This window comes from Haliotis asinina, chromosome 13, assembly GCF_037392515.1.
Source record: "Haliotis asinina isolate JCU_RB_2024 chromosome 13, JCU_Hal_asi_v2, whole genome shotgun sequence".
NCBI lineage: Eukaryota > Metazoa > Mollusca > Gastropoda > Lepetellida > Haliotidae > Haliotis > Haliotis asinina.
The window spans coordinates 38,756,213-38,773,044 of NC_090292.1; the positions used below are offsets into that span (position 1 = coordinate 38,756,213).

Consider the following 16,832-nt stretch of genomic DNA (forward strand, 5'->3'; position numbering starts at 1 on the left):
GTATGTTACTGTTACTCTTCGGTTTTCCAAACAAACTTAAATTTGGATATGAATAGGGTTGTAGTCTTGTGGTTCGACGTATGGATAATTGCAATAGACACGCGCGCGTATCGGGACAACGTGGAGTGGTTACTATTACCTCGAAACATAGGTCATATAGATTAAACCCAGGTACAGTTCCCAAATTCAGAAACATTTCCAAGAGCAGTTCATTCTAGGTCCTTGGGTTTTTCGTGCAGCTGATTTTAGATAGTGTATCCATGGCCATGTTTCTATGCAACTTGTTTCAGATAACGTATGCAGGGTCCTGTTTATGTGCGACTGTTTTTCTAATAGTGTTTCCACGGCCCTGTTTCTGTGCAAGCTGGTTTAGATAGTCTATCCAGGTCTCGAGGTGTGTGCAAGTGTTTTTGTATAATGTGTCCAAGATCATGTTTCTTTGCAACTTAAGATAGCCTATGCAGGTCCCGTTTAGTGTGAAACTTGCGCCCTGTTCCCGTGCAACTTATTCTAGATACTGTATTTAGGTCTTGTGTTGTGTGAAACCTGTTTCAGATAGTGTATTCCCAATCCTCTTGCTGTGTGCAATTTGTTTCAGATGGTGTATTCCCAATCCTGTTTCTGAGTGGAACTTGTTTTAGATACTGTATTCCCAATCTCGCTTGTGATTTCACAATGTGTATCCAGGATTCTGTATTGTGTGCAATAGGTCATGTTGAGCAATGGCCATTCCAGTAGGACCAGATTCAAAATGAAAGCAGTCACTGAACACAGACAGACAAATGCAGCAATGTTTATTGCAGAATCTAGTACATGTCTATAACAATACAGGCTCAAAACAAAAAAGCTCTCTAAGCTCTGTTTATATCATAAATATATGGACTAGAAGCCCCTGTGGCCAGGTGTCTGCAGATACTGATGGACAACGGTGCAGTGGGCAGTACACATCTTAACATCACACTTAATAGCGGATCATGGAAGAACAAACTAAAGGAAGATATATTTCCTGATGTGTATCATGGCATTTGGAGAACATTAAATCTATCATCAAGACCTTCACCAGAAATTACATTTAACATCATGACCTTTGTTGTCCTGACCTTCACCGGTTAATCCATTTAACATGATGACTCTGTCCTCCTGGCCTTCACTCGGAATAACATTTAACATCATGGCCTTTGTTGTCCTGGCCTTCGCTGGGAATTACAGTTAACATCATGACTATTGTCATCTTGGCCTTTATTGTGAATTACCCTTAACAGCCACACCTTGGCCAGGAATTTTATATTTAACACCAGAACCTTTACTGGGAATTATATCTAGGACTGTGGCCTTCACTAGGAATTACATCCAACATCATGTTTCCAGTCCCATCAATAGAGGGTACACAGAAACATCCACTCTCAGTGGAATCTACCAACCTACTATTTTCCAGTTATTTTTCAGCATAAAAGACTCCATCAATGTTTATCAGAATATAGACATTGATTCTGACTAGTACATTCAGCTGAACACTAGATGATGACACCAATTAATCCACTTTAGCAGTTACAGTCTGGGACATGTCAGGCTGTGATGCACCCTGGCACGTCGGGCTGTGATGCACCCTGGGACATGTCAGGCTGTGATACACCCTGGGACACAATGACAAAAGCTTTTGTTTCAAACAATATGCCTCAACCTGTGAAACAGTGCTGAAAGGGTTGGACAGTGGTGATGTTTGTTATACATCAGAAGTCTAATTGTAATCATGTAAGGAAGGGACAGGAGAATAACCATAAATGGCCCTAACATCTTCCTGCCTACCCTTTAATTGCATTCCCCAAAATATATAAATAAATATGTACATCTATAGATGTAATAATGTCCAAATTACTGGGAGTGATTCTTATCAGTAGCTGTTCATGTCTGGATCTGTTGGTAGTACTGCAGACTGATGTTTACAGGCATACTACAGGTTTCCACAGGACAGCATCTTCGGATGAGGGCCCACTTGCACAAAAAGAATCATAGTTACAAATTACAATACTAACACTTCTTACACAAATCCAGTTGCAGCACAACTGTAACTCATCTCATTTTGCGATCATAAGGTACAATCTTGATCTTCTGTGCTGAAGATAACATTATCCATAGCAACAATGACAACAATTTAGAGTTATGTCCCTTGAAAGTTATTAACGTAGCCTATATAAAATACATACATTATGTATAGGAGACGGTGAATTCATATCCAAAATGAACTCATACCGACAATTTTAATGAAGAGTGGAGTTGTGGCCACTTTTTAGTCTGTCAGAATCTGTAACAGGTGACAGTGTTCACAAAACCTGATATCTAGAATAATACAACCAAATAAATACTGTCATGATATACAGACAAACAAACATAAGTTAAACAAACAGGTAACTCAGTTTCATTATTAGTAAAATACTCAGTTTTGAAAATAATTATTGTGATGTCAAATGTCAAATACAAAGAGATTCAGGTAAAGTGCATTGCGGTGCTGTCTGAAGGATGTATATTCAACAGGGGATTACCGGATATTGAAAATACGACCATGCTAATAACTGCCACTTTGTGGAGAGGGCTTATTAAATTTGGACAACTTGTGCCCAATCCGTTTCTTTATTGAATAAATTATGTCTCAATCTCAACTGCCAACTACAGTAGAATTGTGACACACACAAGGGAGAGAACTCATGGATGTTTTTATCTTTATTCTTGTGAGGAACACAATGTTTCAGAGTATGTCCTGACTCCTTCCTCAGCTCATAACACAAAAGTCAACATCCATATGTCCTCATCCTCTGTGAACGTCACTTCCTCATGAAATCTGAAATGAAATCTATATATTTCTACAGCCAGCTAATCACTCAGATCCCATGTAATCACACTGATAGGTCGAACAGACATTCATTGAGTATCAGCAGGATGGAGTTTTCACACAGGTCAAGGGAACAATTAATCTGAGTAGTTTTTCATCATTTTCGAAAGGCATATCTACTTGAATATCTCAGAATCCAAAACATATTTCCTCTGATAGACTTAAAAGTTCTTTTGCTTCAAAAAGATTAAAAGCTTATTAAATATATACTGTTTACATGTATTTCATTTATGGAAATATGTACTTTGTGAAATGCATATGGCATTAAAATATAATTTTATCAAAACAAAATGCAAAAAAATCTGACTAGTATAACATTCACATTAGAGGGAGTCTGGTCGAAGGGAGATAACTTCTCCCTTACACTACCAATCCTTGAGATTCTGGCCAACACTTGCATATTTGTCTCCAGCAAGAGTCATATATGTATGTCACTCCAGACATACACTTTCTTTACAAATTCCTATTACTGGGGTTGATCATTTTCATTGTAAAATATATAATTCCTTCAAACCTGAAAAACATGCACAAAAAATGTACACTTGAAAATCTTTTTTGTTAACCACTTGCTAAACCAAGTAAGCACACAGTATCAGTGGACGGACATCTGTGTAAGACATGAGTGGGGGAGCTTCTGGGACTGCACAGCCTCATTATTGTTGAGGTTGGGGGTTGGGGTTGGGGAGGGGGGGAAGGGTAATTAGCAGTCAGGTCCGGGGGGGGGGGGAACAAGGTATGTCTCAGTCAGTCCTATCTATTGTTAGGTTGTAATCGGTGTATTAGCTTAGAAATTCATGGCATGGGAAAAGCTCCCCTTATCATCATCTTTTAGTTAAAACATCCTACAACCCACAACAACAGAAGACTGTACCACTGTGCAAGGAACATTTCCTGACAGCTACTGACAAGCTATGTACGTGGGGATGGGGACGGAAGACTTTGGCACTGTGCTAGGGACCTCTTCATGACAGCTGTGGACAAACAATGTATGTGGGGACAGAAGACTGTAGCACGGTGCTTGGGACCCCTCCTGACAGCTACTGACATGCTATGTATGTGAGATACCAGGTGGTACAAGACACTTTAGATGTACAAGAGACACCAACCACCATGACAAACAACACAACAGACAGCTGCTACAACTGCTGGCTGGCTGACTCAATACAACACCATGAGTATACACTACAATATGTAGAAGTGTGTCACTAACTTGCAACTAAACTTAGCATCATGACACAACTACATTGTCTTTAAAGGGATTTGAGAAATTAGATTGAAGCTTTCATTTCCCAAGAAACAATGAACAAGACGAGAATTTGTACCTGCAGAATTTGCACACAAAAAAAATACATTGCACTGTCAGTAGCATCAACATATCAATATATATCAACGTTTTACCTTGCCCACACAAGCAGAGTCACCATCAATAAATGTTACAGGTCCCTGCTGGTAATACGAGAGTCCTGTAAAGTTTTGAAATGGTGTAGCAAGGTGAATATTCAGATAATTATATCAGAGCCTGGATTGAATCAGTGGTCATGTGAGGTTTAAATGCGCTTTAGGTGCTTTGTGTATCATTTTGGATGAAGTAATTCTGGGTTTCCAAATCCATTCTCCCCCTCCGCACATTTGTGTGTCATGTAAAACCTTGATATATATTTACTGTGTGCACTTTTATGTTGCGACTAGATCATTATCAGCATGAACAAGCCTTCATAAACAATATTCATGTTCCATAAGACATGAAAGATGATGTCAAATTGATACTTGGAGCCAAGCAAGAGGTCTATGACTGTAACGTGTGACTACATTTACCCATGTGGTCAAAACATACACCGCTGTTGTTCCTGCCACTTGCCATGGTGCCAGTTGCCATGGTGCCAGTTGCCATGGTGTTTGTGTCAGGTTATTGCATGCTGAACAGACAGAGGTGGTGGTCATCAGATCCTCCAAGGGGAGAAGCGAGTGAGACCCCGCATCATGTATGGATAGTCCTCCATCGCCATGTCCTGGGCATCCCGCAACAACATCGCTGCTCTGAAACAGCAATAATCTAATGCTGCTACATGGAGATAACAACCTCATTCAAAGCTTTCTATGCTGTTTAGTAGTGATATGACTAGAGATGAAATTATGGATGTCAGCTTCTGCCAAATTATCTGTTCTTGGAAGATACATATCTTTATTTCACCTACATGTAAAATATAATTTAATTTCATTGGTCAATGATGCTTTAACAAGTTTCCATGTCATCCCAGGAGGGTGAAAACTGGAAAAAATATTACCCGCTACCATGGTGACAGCCAAACTCTCCACTGAGAAGCTAACAAACCTACAACATCATAATATCATGCACGAGGTGCTTGGAGTTTGAGAACCATTCAATTCGCTGTTTCTGTGTTCACTATGTAGATATTTATTTTACCGACTTTCAATGCTTTATTTAGACATGAAGTCATTTGCACACTCAACACAAAACATAAATTAATCATTTTGAAGCACACTTCAGGCTTGTCAGAATATGTTTCACAGATGTTAAAAATCCAGTCAATCCAGACACAATTTTGTGTACACATCATAAAGTCGGTAGCAAACTTATCGATCTTCACAATAAAGTACAGTGACATTTTGCACAGTTTACGGAGGTAAGACAAAAACACTGTAAGATTCTCTCTTGGGTAATGGAGTCTGATGTACGCGTTTGTGTAGCAGGCTCAAATCTCGCCTACTGGCTCAGGTGACACTGACTCTAGAGAAGAATATGTAGCACGGTTAACCTCTTGGTCATGTGGACGAGGCACTCGACTTCGGATCAGAATGCCAGCACAGGACTCAGATATTTTGTGTCCACTGCACGTACAACCTACAATATTCAGCTTTACATAGCCAAGCCTTGCCCAAACAGCAGCCTTTCAACCAGTAACATCCATCATCAACGCTATGTAACAAGACTACAAACTCCATTCTGTCATCCCTCGCAATAATGCTCTACATGACACCACAGTTTCGGTAATCTGTGGCTCCCAAAAACATGTTTCCCAGTGGCCGTACATGTTCACATCATCAAAAATAACATGTCAAAAAAGGGTTATCAAGGCTAGTCCTGTTGTAAGCTAGTGAAATTCAGTGTGGATCATAATAAAACCTGTTCATTGTACATATCCCCATTCTGGGCTAATAGGGGGTCATCAGTTTTGTACACATGTACACTAGTGGTGTCACTGCTTTTGTAAGGACATGCAGGGCTGGAGAGGGGATGGGTGGATTACATACATTTTATGGAAGTCAGTTGAGTTGTAAATGTTTCTCTATAACATATCTTCAACTTCTGAACCATAAATCTGGATACATCTCTACAAAGTTTGATTTGTAGTACAAATTTCAGTACAGAACTTTATATACGAAAAATGATTACTCACAATATATTTTATAGTGATAAAGGAATCCCCCAATAGTTGGTCATAACTAGAACAATATATAAACAATACTTTTCCACATACAATTCAGTTTGATGACAAATTAATTCTGATATGCTTTGCACCAAGTTTCTATAAGATTCTATAAAGACATATTTCTATTTCTTGTGAAGGTTTGTCTTCAGCAACTCATGCTTTTGATCACTGGATTGTCTGGTCCAGACTCAATTATTTACAGACCACCACCATATAGCTGGAATACTGCTGAGTGCGGTGTAAAACTAAACTTACTCCCTCACTTCATTTCTTGTAAAAGACAAATTCCCACATAAGTAAGAAAAACTAAAAGCTCTCACTCATTGTGCTCAGTGTTCATGAATAGCGTCTAACCCTCTGAAAAATCTGGCAGATTTGCCAGTGGTCAGACAGAAGTCCCCAACCTGCTGGCCCCAGTGTCTGACTGAATATATCACGATAACTTTGTCTGAAGTTGTTATTTGTGGCATGTGACACCTGTTCACTGTTTATGAATTTATGTTTATAATGTTTGTCATTAAATAATGTTAATAATTTCAATGCCAATTATGAGAAATGTTAAATCTGAAATGTGTGTTAGATTTTATTCTGTGGGTCCTGTAAATTTTCAGTGGGCCAAACAGACATCTGAATCTAAAAGGACCCAATGTCCTGTTACTTTGAAACACCATTTGTAAACACTGTGTGCTAATGAAAATGTTCATAGAAATCAAGTGGAAAATCATCACAAATTACCTTAATGTTGACCTGACAAGGAAATGTAAACATGTCATTAATTCCTTACATTATCACATAATCTGTATCCACTAAGCTTTGTACTTATAGACATATAGAAATACAGTTAGAGAAAAAGAATACATTCTCAAACCTTGTCTTCCTCTCATATCTCAAAAGTTAACATCCATAACTCAAATAGAATTTCATTTCTCAAACCACGTAACACAGAGTTGCCAACACCAAAGTGTTTCAAATATTGGTTTCAAGGATGACAATTAGTAGTCAACTAAATACTTCAAATTGTGGTGGATTCTGAGAAAGATAATATGACACTCATTAACTGTGAACATTTAACTTCACACATTTTCAACGGCATAATTAAAAATTATCAGCATCACATTTCTTCTTGTCATCCCTTTTTAGCAAAAGTGTACTTAATCGAGGAAAATATATGTTTTTATCTATGTGTCCAAATGTTAATGAATTCTTCAAATTTTGTAGAATTTCTATTGCAATCATATTGGCATAGTTTGAGGTTAAAAGTTGCAGCGACTATGATAAAATCACAGAGGTAGGCATCTCTGTGCAACTATGTCATTCAGTTAAGAAAAGCCAGTCAAGATTCTACATTGTCCTATACCAGAGACCATATATATGAGCTCTGCATGTAGGTAAACAAAGCAACCGGAATATATATAGGCAGTTCAAAAAGATAAAAAGAACAATGGATGGTCTCTTTCATGAATACATAAAGACCCAACATTCTCTGGGCATTACGATATCTACACTATGTTTAGCCTAGTAAGGAGTAGTCAGGGTAAAGGACTGGGCCTCAGCTTGTGAGGAGCTGAAGCATTACTGGTGAAAGGGAGGTAACTCTTACTTCCTGGCCTTCATCTCCTTATGTCTTCTGATGCAAATTAGGGCAAAGACAGATATGAAGATTGCAGGCACAATGACGCCCATGACAATGAGGGCCACAAACACAGTCTCATCCTTGAGAGTAAGGTGATGAAAGAACTCCTCTCTGCTCTCTGTCGGAAGACCACTGTTCGGAGTTGTGTGACCTGGCAAAGCTTCAAACAAATATCAAAATTAGTCTACTTTCCGACACTATTATAAATTCTGACATGATACATCAGCTTCTCAATTATGTATGCTAGATCAACTGAAATGATACTAAGAGTTTCCACAAACATTTTGGTATGAAATCTGCTGGTCAGTTGGTCAGTTATATAAAATATAATATAGCTGATCGACACAAATACATGACTTTTTTTACATACTTGAGCATTTTAACTTCCTTTTTGATTACTTATTTAATGATCATAGTCCCCTCCTTACCTGCCCTGAGAAGAAGTTAAAAGTTAGACACCAATCACTGATTTGTTAAACAATCAGTGGTTCATCAGTGTTCAGCAATCAAAAATATATATTCCATAAATGATTAGTTATTTATATGAATAAACACAAAATTATATCATATGACATAGATCTGCCAAACTACCGAATAATCTGTGAAACACACAGCTATATTTTCACACATGGAGGGTTTCTATCAATATGGAGAGAGAGGTGGCTGACTGTCAGCATCTGGATTGGCCAAAGATGATGTCAAACATACATGTATACTCCATCTTCATAACGGATGACAATGTGGTAAGTATCACTGCTATGACGATGATATACAGTTAAAACCAGTCATGTTATTCTCATGATCAGTCTACAGACCCAGGGACTGATACTGGAAAACTGGGTGCTCTAGGTATGAAAAAAAAAGATTTTTTTGAGAAAGTTAATCTTGAAGTTTAGAACCACATTGTTTTAAAAGACCATTATTTGGAATTGTGCACACATGTAAGTTACATCAAAAAGACCTGGAAAACATATGCTGAAGCTTGTGAGATAAATTAATAAAAAATGCTTGAAAACAGAAGGCTCAGGCTAATACATTTGTAATTTTTTTCAAAACCAGACTGGGGTGGTGGGGTATTCCAGTGATTAAAGTGTTTGCTTTTCCTCCGAAGATCTGGGTTCAGTTCAAGACACTGGTATAATGTTAGTCTGTAGTACAGACCCTGAAGTATATATATCCAAGAAAGTTCACGCACGTCTAGAAAATGTGGCAAGTCTTGATTTCCATAGCTTCAGGAAACAGAAGAAAGTCTCAGGGCTCCATTATATTATTTTTATTCACTATGAACATTTTTTCAGTAAAATATGTTCATATCAGAGACTAGCTGTTAGTCTAGTACAATGTGTAAAGCCCATTTCTCATGATGTTGCTGGAATATTGCTAAAATTGTCATAAAGCTAAACTCACCCAATCACTCAAAACCAGGGGGTTCTATATGTATCAGAAATGCAGCTGATTCATAGTTTCCTAGCTTACAAATTACATGAAATATATCAGAAATAAAGGCAATGTTCCATTTCTATATATAAAATGATAACAATAACTTCCACATTCTTCCATCTCCATGTCAAGAGATCAAATTGGATTTGTGGATTTCTCCAGTAACCATTTAGAATACTCTGGAATTAACAATTTGTATTATTTCATGGAGATAAAAAAATGTAAAACCACTTTCTACTTTCTAGGATATATGTCATTGTGAAATGTTGCACAGAGATAGAGTATGTAGTAAAACATACCCTGAGCTTTCTAACTTAATTTTCACCACAACAGTGATAGAAATTAACCATATTTTCAGATAGGCCCTTGGTCCAAGCTGTTTTCTACTGGTCCAGTAAAAGAAATGATGCAGTTAAATAGTTAGTTTATATTAACCAACTGTAGTGAGCCAAACACATTTAAATGATTATGGTGGAGCTATTTATCAGTTATCAGAAGAGGGGATGGGGACAGAAGTCTTTCCATCTTTATAATCAGCAATGACACATACCCGTGTCACCTACCAGACAACAAGTACCACAGTTCTAATTCACCTAGACAAACTTCTGCTTGCCTCAGGCCTCCAGGCAAGTGTTAATTTCTATCACTGCACAAGTGAACATAGAACACTGGCGGCAAACTGTCCTTTGATATAATCAACTGTGGAGAAAAGTACACCTTGATACTGTATTTTCCCTCACTTTCGAACATTCCTTTTATCTGAAAATGTGTTGAATAACTGCTTTTTCAACCAATCTGAACTTACAAGCTTTTAAATTTGGAAAAAAGGACCAATTGAGATTTCATAAAACAAACCCCACAAATACAATGACAATGTCAGGAAAATTCAGATGAAGGGGATTATATACGCTGATTATAATGAATGACTGGCTCATGAAGGATAAACCGATTTGCCCAGTACTTGATGAATAAAATCCCCAACACTCGGCTGTACCTGACATGTTGAGTTTTCTGACGAGGTTTATCAAGCTGGCTTCAAGTGGGCTGGAGGTAGTGGATGTGTTCATGTCTCCACAGTCAAACTGCCCACATGCTGGACATCTGCAAGGTACACACGGTATCAAAATAGCCCCAGAGAATCGTGACACAGTTTCTCGATATAAGCTTTTAATTCAGTATCTACTAAGATATATGGACTTGTAGGTACAGATTTGTATATTTCTTAAGAAAATTACCCACCAAGACCAAAGAAATTATGCTTAATGAAAATGCATCACTGGAGTTGCCTATGCGGTGTCCAAGTCCGCGGCCAACATTGGGTCAATTGGTATAACTACCAAAACAATGCATTTGAGTATGTAAGTAATTAAGAACGGTGTCTTGACCACAGAAACTCCACCTATAAGCGTTTAGTGACAGCAGTCAAGATATAAAGGAATTGTTTTCATAAAACGGTATAAGCAGGCAAACCTAGGTACCTTTTTCCTCACACAATAATATCAGGCTTTTGCTGATGTCGGACAGACAATGACATGTTGTTTACTTACCTGGCGAGGGCAATGTCAGTCTACTATTCGCTGTTTAAAGGGAGATAACCATAAAAGATAGAAGAGTATATACCACTAAAATATTCTTTGCCATCTCAAGAACACGTCCGTCTCACACTCCAAAACAAAACATTTTACTTCTCTCCTTCCCTGGCCCCAAAGCCATAGCCATACAGTAGAAAGAGGAAATGTAGATTTCCACGAGTTCAAAAACTGCTCCATCAACTGGGCTCTTCCCAATTTTAACAGAGCTGTTAGTTAATAATTATCTCAAAATCTATATTTGCAGGGCTTCAACCACGGAAGAAAATTACAGCATCTCTCCAAAATTGCAAGCTAATTACAAATTGTATTGGGTTGAGAGTAGGGGAGATTGTCCGACATGACCGAGAAAATGTGATTTATTTTCGTCGGGCTAATAATATTAGGGCGTAGAGGCAATACAATACCGGGTTACAAATACTCTCACTTCACAGGATCCAATGTATTCTAAGCAGCCTCATCTGCTCGACATTGTAGGAATGACGTCACACTGACGTAACATGGCTTTGCAGTCATGTTGACTGTTGACGTCATTACAGTTGTGGTTTTCTAAAACGAAGGAGGTGACCAGCAGGTTGAGCTCCAAAGCATGAAGGCCATACTAAGTTTACGAGTGCCTAAATGTTGGTGTTTCTCGAGGGAGAGCGAGGAGTATATCTCAGTCCCATCCACAGCTTGTACGTTTGCTATCAGCTCTACAATTCGGCACACAGTCGAAACCGGATTATTTCTTCAGTCCCAATGAGTGTCGGTTTAGACAGCTTACACTTTATAAACAGAAACATGTGTTCTGTATCATAAAATGGAAGAAGTAAAGAAAACTCAAAATACATTTCTCTTTAGTCGATCTGCAAATTACATTGAATGCGTCCACGCTGTGTTCATCACGGCTGTAGCCACTGTTCTGTTGTCTGAACACTGCTCTCTTCTGCTCCACCCTAACTGGGATCTGAATGAGCGTAAGTGTTGAGTTGATTTCCCAGTATCTGACTATTGTTGTGTATCTAGCTACTAGCTAGTTCGGATACTGACATGTATCATTATATACTGACGTGTCGGATTATTATCAGACTGCTAATGTGTAAGACTACCATCAGGCTACTGAGACACTACCATATCAGGCTACTGAGACACTACCATCAGGCTACTGAGACACCACCATAAGGCTACTGAGACTACCATCAGGCTACGGAGACACTACCATCAGGCTACTGAGGCTACCATCAGGCTACTGAGACACTACCATCAGGCTACTGAGACTACCATCAGGCTACGGAGACTACCATCAGGCTACGGAGACACTACCATCAGGCTACTGAGACTACCATCAGGCTACGGAGACACTACCATCAGGCTACGGAGACTACCATCAGGCTACTGAGACTACCATCAGGCTACTGAAGTGTCGGACAATTGATGTGCACGGCTACTGATATGTCTGCCCTTCCTTGTGCGACTACTGACAAACTGCAGGCTTGAGTAGCTACTGAGATGCATGTATGTATCTACAACACCATATTAATAGTAACACCATCACACGTAATAGATGTCACGTAATCTGCAGACCTCACTGACAACCACTCTCTTTCTTTGAGATGACTAACCGAATCCTAGCCATAAATCATGGTAGTTTTCAATAAATCTGCTAACTGCCGCTGAGGTAGTTAATGAGTGGATGCGAAATGTGTCTTAATTAACAGAAGATGCTTCACTCGAGACAATGGGACCTGAGCCTGTGAGATCACTGTGTAAACAGGCCTTCCCATCTAACGATGTTGTAATCTTTATGTAATCAGCGGATAATACTTGCAATTAATCAAGAAGATTGCCCGTAATGAGAAACTGATTATATCACGTCATCCAACGTTAGAGGATAAATTCATTGTCACTCTTTTTGTAGAACTTTTAGTGGAAATGAGATTTTCTAGCTCTTTCGCCCAAGTGTATTAATAGCCTTATCATCAGATTTATAAACAATGTTAAACCATGCACGTCGGTCATATAAGCCAGTGCCTTTTGTCGATCTTCAGTGCATTAGATTAGGCCGTTTGTTTAAGTATTACACGCAAGTTCGCGGCCTTCAACACAACAATAAAACATTTTTCTACCCGAAGCCGGCTATAGTTCTACTCAAAGTACCGCTCCGCCCCAGCGCGTGTCCCGTCCCCTCGAGAATCTCGGCACCGAGAATAATTAGCCACGTTGAGCACTTCTGATTGTCAGGTTCGCCATTTTAACTCGATTACTGGTCGCATAGGCCATCTGGCATGGAAGCAAGAATTACTCGACATTTTGTTTCCAGTTTTTCGTGCTATCCAAAGGTTTCCATGGTTACGAGAAATGGCTTTTTGAACGTTTCCAGCGTGATTCGTAATTCTAAATAATAAAGTGATATACACATATAGATATTAGACACAGACGTGGCTCACACTGAAGAAGTGATAAATCAAAATATATCGTTTCTTCGTAAGAGGGTATGCGTTGTGCTTGTGAGGTTGCATAAAAAATTAAATGTTTCTCGGGCACTTTTTTCTGAAAAGTGGCGAGGGCGGTAGAACTTTTTTTAATGTTTGATAGAAAAAAGTGACGAGAGAGGAACACATTTTTTTTCTCTCAGCTTGGAAAGGTTAGCACGTGTTTAGAGTTGTAGATTCAGTCACAGCCGTTCTTACAACATTTATTCTTCTGGTGGACAATGGATGATCGGGACTCTGCCAAGTCAAAATTATTTTTTGCGCGAACAAGTGAAAGTGACGCGCTTATGTCCGAGATACACTGCACTTTTTTATTTAGCCTTATTTTAAATCATCTCAAACGAAACATACACTTGCCATGAACAAGTTGGGGATTGACTAGCCATAGTTTTGTTATTCAATAGAGCCAGTGAACATGTAGAGACACAAAAAAGCCATCTTGCTGTCTCTTCTTTGAGTGGTATTTTAGAAGTTGGGTAGTACAGCATAGACAGACTTTACGGAAATACATGCTTGACAACAATAAAAAATGTGCATGGAAACATTACATGGCTTAAAGAAGTTGTTCCCCATATAGTATGTCTATATGTTACCGTCTCTTTGTCTAAACTATAAATGTACATGTTTTATTATTGTTGTGTCGAAAGCACACGTTTTCAGCTTTGCGTAAAGTGAAATATTTTGAAAGATCACCAGTCTTGATATTAATGAAACGTATTCAAGAGCAGTCCTGTGATATTTGGGACAACTGCTCTGCCTCTAGTTGAAACAAATTAAATAAACTTGAAATATAGCGAGAAGCTGCTGAAATTATTGAAGAAATGGCAAAAACTGTATCATGAAAAAATGATACCTAAATGGCCTCGGTGCAAATAAAGAGAGATAACAAAATGAATAACTGCTAAGAGTGCACAAAATTTCGATCATGCCTCAGAATAAATTTAGATCAGCACATGAATTATAGCATCTGCATCAAAACTGATATAAATGTTTCCTTTAATAGTCGCCGATCTATTGAACAGTGGAATTGCACACATCCATGACAATGTTAAAAGTAGTACTTCCACGGTAACACTAAGACAAACATCTATCCAAATGTGACAAGATCTCAATATAATGTCATTTCTGGAAAATGGGTAATGTGCATTGCACTTATAAGGCTCACGCAGAACAAAACAATTGCTTCTTTGGAGTAAATGTTCTAGCGCGTGCTGTCTTCCATGTGGAAATGTTATTTTTGCTATTTCACAAATAAAGAGGCTTTAGGAACTCAACAAAACTAGGCAGTGATTCTACACGTTGACAATTAAAAGGGTTCAGTGATAAGAAACAGATCTTGAAGGAAATTTTATAGGAATTATTTATCACTGGTTACTGTTCTGTCGTGTTGTTGTGTCAAGGTCACGCGTGAGTTGAACAAACGTGGGTACGGAGCATTATGTATTTCACCTATGATAACATTGTACGATTTGACGTTCTATATAATTTGGCCGCAAATCTCAGTTCAGCTATATTCTCTGAACGTCCTATACACTGTACATATATCCGTTGTTCATATATCACATTAAAATGAACTACATTGGAGTGAGTCAAGGATACATTATCCAGCTGACTATAACAATATGGTTACGTCAAGAGAAGTGCCGACACACAGTATATTGTGAGAACTACATGTATTTTCGCGCATTGTCAACAGTGTAAAGAAGTGATACCTCCTACTCCTAACCCACTCCTGTGGTTCTTCGGGCATGTGTGTGACTTGAATTAAAACGTCTGCATTGTTTGCGACGATGGAATATAACCCTGTGCCGTAGAGATACATACAGGGTGCCACTGAGCCATTACATCTTATTTTGTTAACAGTATCACATACGATTATGGTCACACAATGCCATTTAAGAGTGGTCACATGTCACATGTTGTAATTGTGAAAGCCGCGTGACTGGGTTAGTTAGATGGCTGACTTTGTGTGCTGACAATTAGGTGCCTCACTCTCAGAGTGTGGGTTCGAATACCGTAAGGTAAAGGTTGGTTGGTCTGGAGTTGTATCTAGTATGTCATGTCTCAGTTCTGCATTATGCATAATATGTATCCAGATTGTGTAAAATATAGATTATATTGCAAGAAGTATATTTACACATAACACATATTCATTTGCAAGGCTGCCTGGAGTAAGGCACTGGACATGTGTCTACTATTGTGTGTCTGCTGTGTGTCTTACAGGTGGACACGGGCACGACACATCTCACTCTCACCTTTGGTTTGCATATATAAACATATCGTCATGGATAAGTTGAGCTTACTTGGGACAATTGCATTTACCCACCTATCCTATACATTCGTGAATCTACCGAGTCGAGGCTTCGGCATTGTATTATAATCCATCTATATATGATAATAATCTTGATTCTTTTTACCGCCCGACCAAAAACATTATTTTTTACACTTGAGAAAATGCAACTTGACTGTTATAATATGCATGAATTGTCACGCTCCTGTTTCGTTTTTGTATCAGAGAAAAGGTGTAAATTCCCACATAAATCAGTGGGTTTGGGACATAAAATATAAAAATAAAATCCGCTCGCCCAAGCCATATGTTTTTTTAAAACATGTTATGAGAAAGAAGAATATTTTGTGTGTGGTCTAAGTATGACCCTTGATGAAAACCTCCGGTGTCATACAGGGTCCCGCACATCTGGTCATCAGCCAGTATATATACTGGACAGGGGGTACCTCTGAGTACCATTAACCGGAAGCTGTTACACCATATATTTGCCTATTTTGCGCTGTCGGCAGTATATAGAAATAGCCATCCCTCGAGATTAGTTCAATATGTACGATAAAGAGAAATATAATGGAATAATAATTTTATTATGATTTCATCAAAATGGAAGAAGCTTTACACATAACAGACTCCTGGTGGAAACATGATTTGTGTGGATCTTTATCACCAGTAATACCACTTACGTCGTCCATTCATCAAACAGAAGCTAACATATGACGCATTACTGTCATGCTGTTGCGTTCATATAATGCATGCATGTTCAAAAGGTAAAAAGATTAAAATGTACAAGATATTTTGCGCGATTAGCTATTCAGCAGCATTTCTCTACAATACGTTGAAAAAACTCTAAGGCTTTAAGCCAATGTCAGCCAGAGATAGCACAATATCCTACACTCTTTACCAGTGGCAGAACATTTCAGACTTCCGCCGATTAACTGCAGCATAAATACCAGTGGACACAATACATTTCTACAGATTATCAACCACAGTTGCCATTTGTCGTCACAGTTGTAGCACTCCAGAACAGCTACACATATCACAAAAGCACATTTTAAACAAGTTTATCAATAAAC

General features: G+C 38.5%; 1 protein-coding gene across 2 annotated transcripts; it reads right to left on the reverse strand.

Annotated features, from left to right (window-relative positions):
• Window positions 1–777: 777 nt before the first annotated feature.
• LOC137260236 (uncharacterized) lies at window positions 778–11,003 on the reverse strand. Of its 2 annotated transcripts, XR_010954743.1 has the most exons (5): window positions 10,960–11,003; window positions 10,407–10,513; window positions 7,940–8,132; window positions 4,703–4,924; window positions 778–1,992 (listed from the first exon to the last, which is right to left on the reverse strand). XR_010954743.1 is itself a non-coding variant. In XM_067797930.1 (4 exons), exons 2-4 carry the CDS (start codon window positions 10,477–10,479, stop codon window positions 4,828–4,830), a joined length of 363 nt encoding a protein of 120 aa, XP_067654031.1. In that variant the 5' UTR covers window positions 10,480–10,513; window positions 10,960–11,003; the 3' UTR covers window positions 778–4,827. The 2 variants fall into 2 exon arrangements, 1 of the variants encoding a protein (XP_067654031.1); XM_067797930.1 differs by having other exon boundaries at window positions 778–4,924.
• Window positions 11,004–16,832: the final 5,829 nt, after the last annotated feature.